Source organism: Cyprinus carpio, chromosome B25 (genome assembly GCF_018340385.1).
Source record: "Cyprinus carpio isolate SPL01 chromosome B25, ASM1834038v1, whole genome shotgun sequence".
Lineage (NCBI taxonomy): Eukaryota > Metazoa > Chordata > Actinopteri > Cypriniformes > Cyprinidae > Cyprinus > Cyprinus carpio.
In genome coordinates, this window is record NC_056621.1 from 1,231,083 (window position 1) to 1,247,211 (window position 16,129).

At 30.3% G+C, this 16,129-nt stretch overlaps 1 protein-coding gene across 1 annotated transcript in view; it reads right to left on the reverse strand.

Moving 5' to 3' along the window:
• Positions 1–16,129, reverse strand: part of LOC109088470 (A disintegrin and metalloproteinase with thrombospondin motifs 20-like) — a 116,214-nt gene that overhangs the window by 8,206 nt on the left and 91,879 nt on the right. Inside the window, exons 24-25 of the mRNA XM_042752788.1 lie at positions 3,605–3,835; positions 695–868 (exon numbers count right to left, since the gene is read on the reverse strand). Of these exons, the coding sequence (XP_042608722.1) occupies positions 695–868; positions 3,605–3,835 (405 nt within the window). The remainder of the gene's footprint in view (positions 1–694; positions 869–3,604; positions 3,836–16,129) is intronic.

Genomic DNA, 16,129 nt, shown 5'->3' on the forward strand with positions numbered 1-16,129 from the left:
ACAATTACAGATTTTTCTATTTGTGACGTACTGTATGACATATCATTGGCTTTTTTTTTTTCATAACCATAAAGGGCCATTATATGCTTTTTGTTGTTTTTTATTTTTCTTAATTTTTAAAAATATTTGATTTTGGTGAGACATTTAAAATAAAATAAAATAAAATAAAATAAAATAAAATAAAATAAAATAAAATAAAATAAAATAAAATAAAATAAAATAAAATAAAATAAAATAAAATAAAAAAATAAAATACTGCTTTCTCTTATTGTGACATGCAGCATAACTTATATGTGCCAGAACTGTGTGGTCATTTACTATGAATAAAATTATACTAAAAATAAAATATAAAAAATTAAGATAAATAAATAAATATATTTTCTAGTTTCTCTGATTTTGACTTTCTTACTAGCATTTGTTTTGTATAAAAGTATCTTCTGTATATAAGAACAATGCGCTCATTTGTTATTTATAAAAAAAATTTTTTTTTTGTATAAAAGTATCTTAAGTACTATGTGTTTATTCACTATTAATAAAGCAAAATAAAAAGCAAAAATAATAAAACAAATGTAACCATAAAAAAACAAACAAACTTGGGAGCCCAGTTTAACCATGCTGCTCTTTTTTCATCTTTAGCTTTAAGTCTTTAGCTTTAAGTGTAATGAAGTACATGGGTCGATGGTGTTTTACTCACTTCCTTCCAGTCATGTGTTGTCCAGCTGTGCGTCTGGCAGTCGCTGTGGAAGCAGGAGCGGAGGTGATCGGGACGTACTCGAGCATCACACAGGTCATCAGAGACGCGACCTTTGCCCTTTGACCTGCAGAAGACCTCACGCGACTGAAGGCCAGCACCGCAGCTCACCGAACACTGCACACAAACACACGGAAACACACCTCATTATTACCCATTACATAATAATATCTGGAGCTGGTCTGAATTAACACTCGCCTCATTTTGACTTGAAAGAGATACATACACATTTCTAGAAACTGCATAGTTTTTTGTAAGGGGATTAAACTTTGTGAGTGTTTTAAGACCCTCAAAACACATCTCATTTATTTAGATCAGATTTTTTTGCAATTATTTTTAAGAGATATAACACGTTTCGTGTTCGGGTCATTTTTGACCCGGGTATGTATGGAGCACCATTAGGTGTCAAAAATATTTATCAGTGAAGTTATTTTAGTGTCTAAAACTTTTGTAAAATATATTTAGCCTTTTTGTCCATACCTCCCACAGTTTTGGGACTGAATTTTGTTGATAAATATAAATATTGTACGTCTTTTGATGAACCACTACAGCGTTAAAAATGTATCACTTTTTTATCTGAAAGTGAAAGTTTATACAAGTAAAATTAATTCATTTTGTTTGAAAACTTTTCTGAGTAATATTTAAGTTGTTTTGTTAGAAATACATAGGTAAGTTCCATAAAATTAGTCTGTTTTTGAGGGTTTTTTTTTTTTTTTAATAAAATGAATACAATCATATAATTAAATAAAAATTGTATATATAAATTTCAACTAATTAATCATTTTTAAAATTTTATTTGTATTTATTTTTATTTAATTATTCAATTAATTTAATTTAATTAATTAAATAGTAATAACATGGTAATAACATGGTAACAATAAAACTTTGAAGTTTCCATATCCACTCATTAATAAGAAATTGTGGTTACACTTTATTTTAAGGTGTCCTTGATTCAGTGTAATTATACACTGAAGTACTTACTATATTGTTAGAGTTAGGATTAGGGTTTGGCCTAGGGTTTCTTGCATGTAATTAGGCATAATTTATTATTACTATAATATTAAGTACATGTAACGTGTAACAAGAACACCATAAAATAAAATGTTACCAAAATTGCTGATCAGACACAATATGGTATTAGCTGAAAAAGACTGTTTCATGCAGAGTGACTCTTGGGGTGGAATGCATTGAGGATTAGAGCAGCGTGTGTGTTGAGAGGCGTTGTGTTCAGATATAAAGCGTGTCTTTCCGCTGCGCTGGCGGATTTCATGCTCGATGCAGGACTGTGAGACGAGCTGATTGCTTCCAGACGCAGAGGGGGATGATGGGGGATCGTGACGGGGCTCGGGGGTAAAGTCGGGGCAGGAGTGAGTATAGACAGTGTTGGGGAAAGATACTTGTAAAAGTAATGCATTACAATTTTGTGTTACTCCTTAAAAAAATGTAATAATTACATTACTTTGTTACTTTTTATGAAAAGTAATGTGTTACGTTACTTTTGAGTTACTTTTTAAATCTGGACAGGGCTTGCTTGTTTGTTTTTAATATAAAAAAGTTATATATATATATATATATATATATATATAGTTATATACAGTATAAAAGCCCTTTCACACAAAAAGTGAAATGACTGCGCCTCAGGCTGAAGGAAATGTAAACTCACGTCTGTACAGTAGAGGGCGCAGCTCAAACAAATCACATGAAGAAGAAAGTTCAACACTATTCAGCAATAACACAAATGAAACACAAATGTGTGATTTTTGCTTAGTATGGTTGAACTGGATCATCAAAGGTCAGCAGCAAAGACATTGATGATAACTGTCTAATTTAACATGTTTAATTATAGCAGGCTTGCCTCATATCCGGACTTTGTATTTTTAAAAGTATTTTATATAGGAGTACTGTGTGTCAATTCAACACCGTTAGTACTAATAAAAAATGAAGAAAATACAATACAATTAGGCGTGAATTATTATTGACATTTTTTGTATACTGTTACTTTAGTAAGAATAAAAAATGACAACAAAATAATAAAATAATATAAGACAAAAAATAAAATAACATACAATAGATAAAATTTAAATACAATATAAACATACATACAATATAACATTTCTAAAAATTAACTTACTAACTTACTGTTAACTTACTAATAAAATAAAATAAAAAAATAAAATAAAAGGCTTCACTTATAATTGCCATTTTTCGTATAAATGTATCATATTTTGGAGTAGTGTTTATGTATTTATTAAAAATAAAAATAAAAATAAATAAAAAGAGTATAAGATAAATAAAATAATACAAGATAAAATGTAAAATAAAATAAAATACCAAATAAATTACAATAAAGAATTACGTACTATTGGTATTTTTTGTATGAAAACACCATTAACTTACTAACTTACTGTTAACTTACTGATAAAATAAAATAAAAAATAAAATAAATAATAAACTAAACTAAAATAGGCATCACTTATTGTTGGCATTTTTCATATAAAAGAATGTAGTATGTAGTAGTAGTGCATGTGTATTTATTAAAACATAAAATAAAATAATTTATCTTTATTTTTTAAATTAAATATTAGTTAAATTTAGTATTTTATACCAAATAAAATACCAAATACATTACAATAAGGAATTATGTATTGGTATTTTTTGTATAAAAAGTATCTAATGTGGCAGTACTGTTTGTTATTTTACTAATAAAACTAAATTAAAAAAAGATGATTATTGACATAATTTTAATAAAAAAGTATAAAAGTACCTTATGTAGGAGTGCTGTGTGTTCATGTATTAATAATAATAATAATAATGATGATGAAAAAGCCAGTTTCAGGAAGTGATGTCACATACCTCTCTCCACCGATTGGCTCTCCAGGAGGGGCAGGGTCCGGCCCGACAGGCCTTCTGTGTTCTGGGAGGGATGAGATGAGCGCAGCTGTGCTCCTGGATCTGGGTTTGGTTCTGATCGACGCAGACGATCTGCCGCTCTTTGACTCCCTTCCCACAGGACACCGAGCACTGCAGACAGAGACAGAGACAGAGCAGACCGTCAGGAAAACCGCTCGCAGTCATCCAGAAGCACTAACAGAGAAACACGATCTGATCATTAATTATGATCGTGGGACACAAAGCTATTTGTGGTGTGATGATGGAACAAGATCTCATATTTCACCACATTAAAGACAGAAACAAGAAATTCAGCATGAAGAAAGAAAAATATTAAATAGTTTTTATCAATATTTTTATATTTTATTTTTATCACTGTGGAAAACCATTTTAAATAATATTTATTTTTATCTTTTCTCGTCTTTTTTTTTTTTTTTTTTTTTGGTTTAGCTAGTTTAAAAGGGGGAACAAATCCATTTCTGTAAAATAGATATTTTTGATAGTCTCTCTGTATAAAAGTATTTAGGAGTACTATGTGTTCATTAAAATAAAATAAAATAAAATAAAATAAAATAAAATAAAATAAAATAATTATTATTGACATTTTAATACATGTATATATTCTGTAAAGCCTATTTTTATAACTGTAAAAATATATTATTATTAATTATTATTATGTTTTAATGTTATTGCGCTTTTTTGCACTTTTTCTCCTACAAATTTCTATTTGAGATTAGTTTCATTTTTGTAAAAGTATTTTATATAGAAATACTATGCATTCATTTGTATTCATTCACTAATATTCATCAAACAAACAAACAAACAAACAAACAATAAATAAATAAATAAGGCATGCCTTACTATTGGCATTTTTGTATACAGGTGTGCTTATTAGAAACCTTTTCTTTTTATTATTTTGCATTGCGTAGTGTTTTTTTCCCGCCTAATTTGTATTACTGTGGAAAGAAATATACATAATAAAAGTTTTATTTAAAACCAGCTTACATTAAGTTTACTACCACATTTAATTTTTTTTATATAATTTAAATATACATTTACTTCATAAATAAAATAATATTATTATCAATAATAATTTAAACTTTTTTTCACATTATAGTAATGAGAATATTGAGGGGTAAATGCAAAAATAAATCTTAATATTCTTAAATAGGCCAAATTTTGTTTGTTTTAAAATAATTTCTTATCTTGTCCTCTTAAATTTAAGGTGAAATATGAGCTGGATCTCTTTCAGCTTCATGTTTTGACTTCAATGCATCCACATCTGTGACGTTTGATCCTCATGGAGAATAAAAGCAACAAGTTTGTGCAAAACTATAGAGCATCAGGACACACACACACACACAGACACACACACACACACACACACACACACACACACACACACAGACACACACACCACACCGCATCAGGACACACACACACACACACACACACACACACACGCACACACACACTCACACACTCACACACACACCATAAACAGGGTCATTACAGAGGTATTTTAAACACAGGCTGCAGTCTGCCAGCAGAAACACATCAAAGAAACACAGATAAGAGAAACGACCATCAGCATGCTGGCAGACACACACACACACACACACACACACACAGACACACACACACACACACAGCTGAGGGGAAGAGGAGGAGAGCGAGCGGCTGTGAACGCTCTCGTCTGATGGGAGTCACACACACAGCTGAAGGAGGACAGAAGAGAGACGAGGGGACAAGCTCTGAGGTCAGTCTGATTGGATAAACATGATGTTTTGTGTTGAAATGATGAAATATGTATAATTTCATATATATTTACTGCTAGAATCACTTCTAATGCATGAATGTGTGTCTAATTCTCCGAATGAGATTGAACTCGAAAAGAGCTTTAATCTTGAGACTGATAATACAAGTGACACCTCATTTATTTTATTTAAAAGTACACATTCTAGTCGTATTTGTTGTTGATTGTATTGCATTGATTTTGTACTGTAATACAGTGAAAACAGTATTGTATTACGGTAGTGAGACTCTAATGAGCATTAAGATTCATCAGAGATGGCAGGTTTCCTGAGATTCAGACATATAGGGACTCATTCAGAGCACTAACAACTACACACAGAGAGAGAAACTGTGCCCAAGTAAACGCAGCGGTCTGTGAATGAAGTGTGCTGTAAAATAACACCGATCTGGATCTGATGCATTTATACATTCTCCATTTATGATAGAGTCACAAACACAGAAACCACTGTCTGTGAGTGAACTTCATCTACACTCACGCACTTTAGTCACATATATGTGTTCAGACACGACAAAAATGTGCTTTTCTGCTATTTCTGATTATTGCTTAAACACAAAAGAATGCATGAAGTCCACAACCAGATCCTATACATGTGTTTTTTTCTTTTTTCTTTTTTTTTTTTGGAAATGCATTCCAACTTCTACTTGGAGAAACTTGAAAACATACTGTTAACATGACTGCCTTAACAGTTGCCTTATATCAACTATCCTGAAAAGAACATGTCTCAAATGACATATTCAATCGACAAATGTTTAATAATAATAATAATATATAAATGCATATAAATGTTTAAATGCAATTGAATTAAATAAACCATTTTAAAAATTATATATATATACACACACACACACAACACAACAGTATATACACATAAAATACATGATATATATATATATATCTATATACACATTTAATATTTCAAATATTAATTATTTTATATTATGCATTCAATTATCAATTAAAAGTATTAAAAATTATTTAAAATATTGGTAAAAAAATGTATTTGTAATTTCATGGTTATATACAGTACTTTGTTATATATATGTATTAAAAAATATAATTTATAATATATATAAATAAGTATATAAATGAATTATTTTTATTTAATTGATTGCTTTAAAATATTTAAAGTAGATTTATGATTTTTCATTATATATTTTAAAATAATATTTAAAATATTATCTATATTTTTATTTATATATATATTTTCATTTTTAAATAAAATATATTTGATGCTCTTTCATATACTGTAGGCAATGAGTGAGCAGAAATCAAATCAGCAGAAACAGTAACGTTAAATCTCTCTGCATCACGTCATTATTAAATCCACTCATGTAAGAGAACGCAGATCCTGACGATGTCTGAACGAACGGATCTGATTTCAACGCTCACAAAAAAACAGAAAAAGGTAAGATTTATGATTTATGTACTTGGTCCTTGAAGTGAATTAGATTGGGGTTCGTTTAGTTAAGTTGATGTGATTTGATTCATTTGATGAGTGTGTGTGTTTTTTTTTTTTTGTGTGTGTGTGTGTGTGTGTGTGTGTGTGTGTGTGTGTGTTTCTAGGAGAGGTTCAGCTGATTCACATCTGATGATCTCATGGTAAGTATGAACATCTCAAGACACGTGCCTTAAAACGTCTGCGGCGATTTCACAGAACAGAATCAACACAGAGAGGATAAAACTGGCACAATGGTCCATTACTGGCAGCAGATAAAGTTTATCAAATAGAAGATCATTGTGATCATAGATGGATCTAAAGCAGCATGTTTAAGTCAAGTCAAGTCATCTTTATTTATATAGCGCTTTAAACAAAAAAAGATTGCGTCAAAGCAACTGAACAACATTAATTAGGAAAACAGTGTCAATAATGCAAAAAGAGCATTTAAGAGCGCTTCTCCTCACTGAATGCCGTTCCTATTGCACGTGAAGATCAAGAGTGTGCTCATGAAAACCACACGAGAGGATCAGAGTAAATCTGCAGCACCAAGCCTTTCAGCAGTGTTGGGGAAAGGTACTTTTAAAAGTAATAAAAAAGTAACTAATTACTTTCTATGGATAAAGATATTGTCTTATTTAACATATGTAATTACTGCAGGTTTGTATAATATTCTGAGTTTGCATGTGACTGTTTTTCTCATGCCTCTACATGAGCTCACTGAGCGTCTTTGTGAAGGTGTTTTGCAGGAACGAATGACGGACCGCAGCTGGTCAGATCTGCGCCTCTGAAAGCTCAATAAATCAGTGAAGGCATAAACAGACGCGGGTCAGCTCTGGGTAAACTGGAAACACACGGTTAGCATGTTGTTTCCTCAGTAAGGGACTATCAGCCCTCAGTACAGAGATCAGGCAAAGCCTTCCAAACCAATGAGCCACTAACGTTTATTCAGTAAAGGACTTTTTTGAGGGAAACTATTTTATTACTGTTACATCAAAATCAACTTGGTAAAATAACTTGATCCTTTAAAATATCGATAAAAAGATATATAATTAAATTAAACATTGTGGAATTGAATAGATATCTTATATTTATATATGACATATATTGCTATACATATGTCATATATATATATATATATATATATATACACACACACAATTATAATTATTATAAATATTTATGACGTCTGTTCATCAAAAAAAAAAAGGAAATCGTTGCTTTAAGGGAATCTAATGTTGATAACTTTATTCAATTTATGAAATTTAATAAATATGACATTTATTATAATGGGTTTATGTGAAGATTGTTTTAAGTTCACTTAAATTAAAAGTAATTTTTTAAAGTGTAATAAATGTTCAGATTGATATCTCAATTATACTGTAATGTTGAATGGCTTTAGTCAATGGTTAAATATTAAGAAAAAAAGAAGTTTCCTAGAAATATCAGTATTGGTATCAGAGATACTCGCCTTCAGTCATAAAAATGATGCCACTTAACAAATATTACAAATATACTGTCTTTATGTTGTTTCTGCATTAATTTGAAGATTATATGTGAAATTATTGAAAACTATTAAAAACTTAACTTAAAAACTATTTAAAAACTTTAATGTTAGGTGGGATTACTTAATTTTTTTTAATCGATTGAGAGCACCAATATTTATATAATGTATAATTTAATTTTTAAAAATATTTTACAATTTTATATTATATTTTATATATATTTTATATGAATACAGGACATATTTTTTTAATTTAAAAATATAACAACAATTTATTTACTAATTTATTTGATTTATTTAATATTTAAAACAACCAAATGGACAGATTTAGAATTTTTTTAAATATATAAAATATTTTACAATTTCATATCATATTTGACATATATTTTAATTTAAAAATATATTTTGAAAATATATTTGTTTTAAATATATTATGTATATATAGTGTTCCTGTAGATCAAGTGGTAGAACATTGCGTTACCAAGCGCAAGGTTGGGGGTTTCGATCCCCGGGAACACATGATAGGTTAAAATTGATAGCCTGAATGCACTGTAAATCGCTTTGGATAAAAGCGTCTGCTAAATGCATTAATTTAATTTAATTTAATGTATATCTATGTATATGTATTACATTAATCCTAAATTATTAAATTACATATTAAAATAATAATAAAAAAAGAACTATATATATATATATATATATATATGTGTGTGTGTGTGTGTGTGTGTGTGTTGTGTGTGTGTGTGTGGTGTGTGTGTGTGTGTGTGTGTGTGTGTTTTGTGTGTAATTTGCTTAATTTAAATGTTGATTTATTTTATTATTAAAATCATCAATCCTCTTTTTAACGCTCAAGATCAAACCGCTCATATATCTCATCTATCATCAGCACTGCTCTGTTTCCTCTTTCAGACGTGAAGTGCTGTGTTTGTTCACCATGTTTAGCCTGCAGTGAATCTGTGCATCTCGAGCTCATCACACATGTAAAGCCCAGACCAGAATAGTTTCTGGTTCAAGGATACGACGAAACGAGTCCCATGTGAAACAATCCTTTCTGTCCATTCTGCAGCAGTTACATGTAACATAATCCATCCACTCGACATGTGGAGTCGGTCTGGAGACACCAAATCATCTTATTTAGAAAGCTTGCCAAGATTATATTCCAATATTACAATAATGAACTGATTACTAAACATTTTCATACTCTTCATAGTCTTTGATTACTGATGCATAATTGAATCTGATGTTATAACTGAACTATTCCACACAGCTGCTGATGAATAATAGACTTGAACTGTAAATCCAGATGAGAATTTTCCTTCTCATCTGGGATCCAGATGGATGAATGACGTAAGAAAGACTAACCAGGTATTGTATTATCAATGCACTCCAAAAACTATTAAGGATTTATGCATTTAAATTACCAAGTTTCCACCCACTTGGATTAAACGGTTTTAACACAAACACAAACTAATAACTTTAATGTGATGCATATTTATCAGTCATACAGAAATATAGCCAGTGGATGCTCAGTAGTGAATGGGTGCCGTCAGAATGAGAGTCCAAACAGCTGATAAAAACATCACAAGTAATCCACAGCACTCCAGTCCATCAGTTAACATCTGGAGAAGACAAAAGCTGAAACAAATCCAGCATTAACAATTTATAACAAGCCCATAATCCATAATAACGCTTCCTCCAGTGAAAAAGTGTTCTGATCTGAATCAGGAGAGAAATCTGCACAGATCAACTTCCTCCAGTGACAGCTCTAAACAAATATGTGACTGGATTTTGATTTGAGAGACAACAGGAGATGCACTTTTTCACTGAAGGAAGTGTTATTATGGATTATTTGAGTTAAAAACGTCTTAATGCTGGATTTGTTTCATCTTTTGTCTTCTCCAGATGTTCACTGATGGACTGGAGTGCTGTGGATTACTTGTTGATTATTGTGATGTTTTTATCAGCTGTTTGGACTCTCATTCTGACGGCACCCATTCACTTCCATTACTGAGACTGATGCAATGCTACATTTCTCCAAATCTGACAAAGAAACAGAATCATCCTAATCTTGGACGGCTTGAGGGGGGTACATTTTCATCTTTTGAGTGAACGTTTCCTCTAAAAACCTTCTAGAACAGCTGATTCTTCACCTTGAACACATCTAAGCAGATTCTCATCCGTCTCTCCATCAGAAACTTTTAGCGATGCAGTCAAAGTGAGCAGAACTAGCGTTGAACCCACTGAAGTAGTGTGAACAGCCCTGCAAACGGAGAACCAGCCTAAACGCTTCCAGATCCGTCTCTCATTCCAAACGCTCTCTGCCAGGTGCAACATGTGCAAGAAAACCTCTCGTCTCGTCTCCTCTCATCTCGTCTCGTCTCAGTCTATCGCTCTTTCTAAACCACACTCAGAGTTGCTTCAGATCAAAACCACCTTCAATCACAACCACAAAACTCTAGGAAATACAAATGAGAATGTAACCTGAAGAAAAAACTGATTTATTTATATAATTATAATAATAAATGTATAATTAAATATGAATTATACAAGTCAAACAATTAATCGCATCCAAAATAAGTTTTTGTTTACATAATATACTGTATATGTGTGTGTACAGTACAAAGACGTACATTACATTATGTATAAAGACACACCCATACAACATATATTTTGAAAATATTTACATGTATATTTTTATATTCATATAAATTATATCATATAAATATAATATATAAAAATAACATTTTTTTATTTATTTTATTGATTGTTTTTTTTTTTTTTTTTTTTATTAATAATTATTATAAACAGAACACAAAATATATATTATGTACACAAAAACTTTTATTTTGGGTGCAATTAATCGCGATTAATCATTTGACAGCACTAGTAAATATATATAGACTGACAGACAGACAATATATGCAATTTAGATTTTATATAAATATAAAAAAATTTAATACTACAAAGAGTAATCAAAATTATTGTCATTTTGACATTGATGAATAAATTACATATTAAATTTATTTCTGTTGTTTTCTGTTTTTGTAATTTTAGCTTTTAGTTTTTATTTTTTTTTTGTGCTTTTTTATTTTTATTATTATTCTTATTATTATTATTATTATTATTATTATTTTTGTTTATATAGTTTTATATTTTTTTTTATATTTTTTTCTTTTAGTTTAGAAATATTTTATTTTAAAGTAACCTTTTTTTATTGCTTTTTAATAATAACTGAGTGTAATTAATGCTAACTTAAAACTTTTCTGACACTTGCACAGCAACAAAAAACCTGCGTGAAATCAGAGTCGTTTCTCCATATGGATCAGATTATAATCACTTCATAATGTTCAGGTGCTCCGTCATGTTATAATCACAAATCAGCACTAGCTTCTAATGAAATAACAACATCAGGACAGATTCAAGGCCATGCCCTGAATTTTTTGCCCTGCTTAATTGCCATAAATTAAAGATGAACTGCATAAGAACATGAATATGTTTCTGTACTAACTTTCCCCAGTCAGTCCAACATTAAAACACATGGGTTTAAATTAGTATTCAGGAGAATAAACCGACTGCATTAGGCTTTTGGCTGAAGCTTATGATAGTTTAAATCTGTTTTTACTGGAAAAATAATGTTGAGTTGATTATAAGTTGGCAACGCTTGTGTGTTTATATTAGACGCAACAAAAACCAGGCGCGCTTTCTGGTAAGTGTTTCTACTCAAAATCTCTCATAATATAGGCAGTTTAGTAAAATGGGTTAAGATAAATATTGCTTTCTCTAGTTGCTAGCATTCTTCTTAAATAAAATGTGACACAATAATTTATTTCATGAGGTAAGTTACCATGTTTAAACAATACCAATAAAACTACATCATAATACTGCAATCAATCACCAATGTAGAGAATAAATAACATTTACTGGTACTTATCAACACATAAATACAGCTAGTTTTGCGATGAAATTATGAACCATAACCATAATAAAACGCACTAATATAAATCTCACATACAAACATCAAAATGCCAAACATCTCTAGTTACATGACTTCCTGCGGAGACTAACCCTTTCAGAGCGAGGGGTTTCTGGGTAAATTCAGAGAACGGCTGCATTATAAGCGAGCGCTGACATGATGATTTATGAGGGACGAGACCACAAACAAACCCAAATGATGGAATAATCATTTGCGGCCCCCGTCTCAGAGAGGAATATTAGCAATAATCAGAAAAAACTGAAACAGGTGTTTAAGGGTGTTTAGTGTAGATCAGAGCCAGTGCTGGAAATGAGTTATATAAAGCACAATCAGTCATTTAAGGTTATTATAGTTAACTAAAACTGAAACCAAAACCACTAAAACAACAACAATAAAGAAAATGTTAAAATAAAATATAAAACTGAAATAAAGTACAATAAAAAACTTTTCATTTCAGCTAAAATATAACTAAAATATAACTAAAACTAAAATTGAAATTCATAATGATAATAATATATAAAACAAAAACTACTAAAAATTACAAAAACACACAACAAAATGACTGAAACTAACTAGAATTTAATTGAAAAAGGAAAACTGAATATTGTTAATATTTCAGAATATGAATAAAAACTATAACAGTATCTCAACGATACTACGATAGCAATAGTCATATATTTGTTTGTTATTTAACACCACATCAGCAGCAAAGGCTATTTCTTTCTGTGTCAAACTTAGAGTTTAAACATATATTACTAAATTCTGTACTTTACTGTATAAAAAAAATATTTTGTCTAAAAATGTATTTATTAAATTTTGTCTAAAATTTCCAAATATTCTATTACTAATGCAATATTTTATTATTGATTATTACTCTCTCACATTTTATTAATGGTTACATTTTATAACATCTAAAATTTTATTTCTAAAAGGATTATAATACTAAATATTTTATTACTTTTTAGTAATAAAAAGTATGCTTTTTATTTTCTTAATCTTTATTCTCTTAAAAATTTCATGCAATAACAATAATTTCTTACAAAAACATAAAACAGCAATTATATCACTATATCTAGCAATTATATTAGCTCTTTAAGTTTGATATTTGATAGAATGAAAAATCTGTTTAAAAAAAAATTTTGTTATTTAAAAAAAAAAAAACAGTTAATGAAAGTTAGAGACCAAAACAGAAAAATGACTAAATTGTATCACCATGAAACAATATTTTAAAGAAACTCTTCTGATTGAAATCAATGGATTTGCATGTTGTTGTGATGTTCAGTGGAATCAATGGATGTTTTTATTTCTGTTTATTAGAGCGAATTTGCAATGAAACACAATTAAAAGGATGTTATAAACAAAAATACAGAGAACAGAAATCAAATGCTGTCTGTCTTAAAGAAATGCAGCACTGGTTTATAATCCAATCACAACATTACAAACCATGCTGTGCTTTAATTACATTTCTGTATCAACATTTAACATTAAACCACAACATTTTGATTTGATTTGAAAGTGTGCCTTTTGCTGGACTCAAACGCTTAACGCAAACACGTCATGCATTTTGAGGCTTTTTAAGGTTCCATCTGAAACCGAGATGATTACGTCGGGCTGTACTTGGGTTTTTTCTGCTCTCTACTAAACACTGCTTTAACTCTCAGAACGAAGGACTCTGGCCAGCTCTGACGTAATAGTCAGCCAATGTTGCTGAAAAGCCAAACGCATTACAGCCGAGCCATTAGCCAAATGATTCCCAGCTGCAGAGCCTCTGGGGAGTTCACTATATTAAACCTTCAAGAAAACACCGTTTTTAAAACGCTTTTTTTCTGGCACTTAGCAGGATTTCATGAAGCACCTGATGTCTCTGGACCGCAAATGAATAAATTCAAGATGAAAAACAGCAGAAGGTGTGTCTAAAATTAAGTTGGATTTTATTTCTATAAGCTGTGAAACTATAAAGCTTTTTCCTGCTATTCGTATCTCACATAAACAATGTTTATGAATTAATTACCTTTAAGCGTTTCCATAACTTTTCTTAATGCATGATCCTGCCAAAAATAAAATTAGGTACGCCAAGGATTAAGCAGTGGCTTGATTTGAATTACATCTCACATCATATATCACATACCGTACATACATACATATGTGTGTGTGTGTGTGTGTGTTTTTTTGTGTGTGTGTGTGTGTGTGTGGTGTGTGCTGTGTGTGTGTGTGAAATCTTGCATTAATATTACATGACCATAGCATATATATGTAATAATACTCCATCTAAAATGGGTTTAAAACAGCATTTTGATAATTATTTGATATTTTATGCAGCTTTTATTGAGCTTATTAATTGAGGGACTTGATTTAAATTATGTCATTAAGCTTGAATTAAATATTAAAACATGAAACATTACTTTACATTGATGCAGATCTACTAAAATACTCCTTCTAAAACTCCATTATGATACTTATTTTATAATTTTATGCAGCTTTATTGAGTTTGATTTTAATTATGTCTTTGAGCTTGCACAAATGATAATATTTTATATATTAAAATGTGAAATATTGTTACCTGATTGATGCATAGCTAAAATGCATCACTAAACTGTTAAACAGCATTTGAATGATATATGTGGTTTAAATGGTAAATGATAACATTAATTAAGATTACAGCAGCTAAAAATAAAACCTTTCCAAGACTTTTTCCTCATATACATTGTATATATGTCGATAAAAACTCAATGAACATAGAAGCCCCTTCAGATGTGGCTTAAAAGCCAACAGTGACTGAAAAAACCAACACAAGCATTCACAACCTTTATGTATTTTAATCATTTTTTACAGTGTGAGATAGTTCTGGGAACAAACTGAGTGGGACGTTCAGTTGAACATATTTATGAGAAAAACAAAATCATACATCATCATTAAGCGATGAGGACAGCCATGAGAGAACAGGATGAGAAAGAAACCAGAACAAAATCAACAGAAACAAAGAGGAGAAATCAGAAGAGAGATGAATCGCAATGAAGATTGAGACACATGTACAGTTACTTTATGATTCAAAACACAATCAAACAAGACATTTGAACATAAAAGCTGCAGCACTGAATCTCCGGCTGTAAACAAATAAATAAAACAATCCTTCGAAACTATTAGAAATGGCTAGCGAGCAGACAAAAGAGGTATTTGTGTTCTGAAACTTAAGAAATATTACTTAAAATTAAAGATAATGTTTGTATTCGTCTGGCACCATGATAAAAATCATTCGATGGCAAGTAATTCACTGCGAACGAGGTTTACCATACCGAACCCCCCGAAATTTAAATTAGCGTTCTTTTGCTCTCGTCTTTTTTTTCTACCTGTATAAAAATATATAAAATTTTCCCACGTCAATCAATCACGCTGAACATGCCGTAGGTTTGTGGTTTTATTATGGAAGTTGAAAAAAATAGAGCTTAAATGCTCTCATGAATTAGTTCGCAGAAGCTGACTGCAACTATACTTGATGATGACGCATGAAGTCAAATTCTGGTAACGATGATACAAAAAATATGTTATTACGTTAAAAATCAGCGCTACATTAGGAAAAACAATGAAGTAGATAGTAATTAGTGATTCAATCTAATTAGCACGACAGTCTCAGGGTGATACCCGATGACGAACGTACAAACGCAGGTAACCCTCATAATGCATTTTGGCACGTAAAAACTTTTCGTATGGAAATGAAACTTTGCATTTGTGTTAAGACCCTTAAATACACATCATTTAGTTTT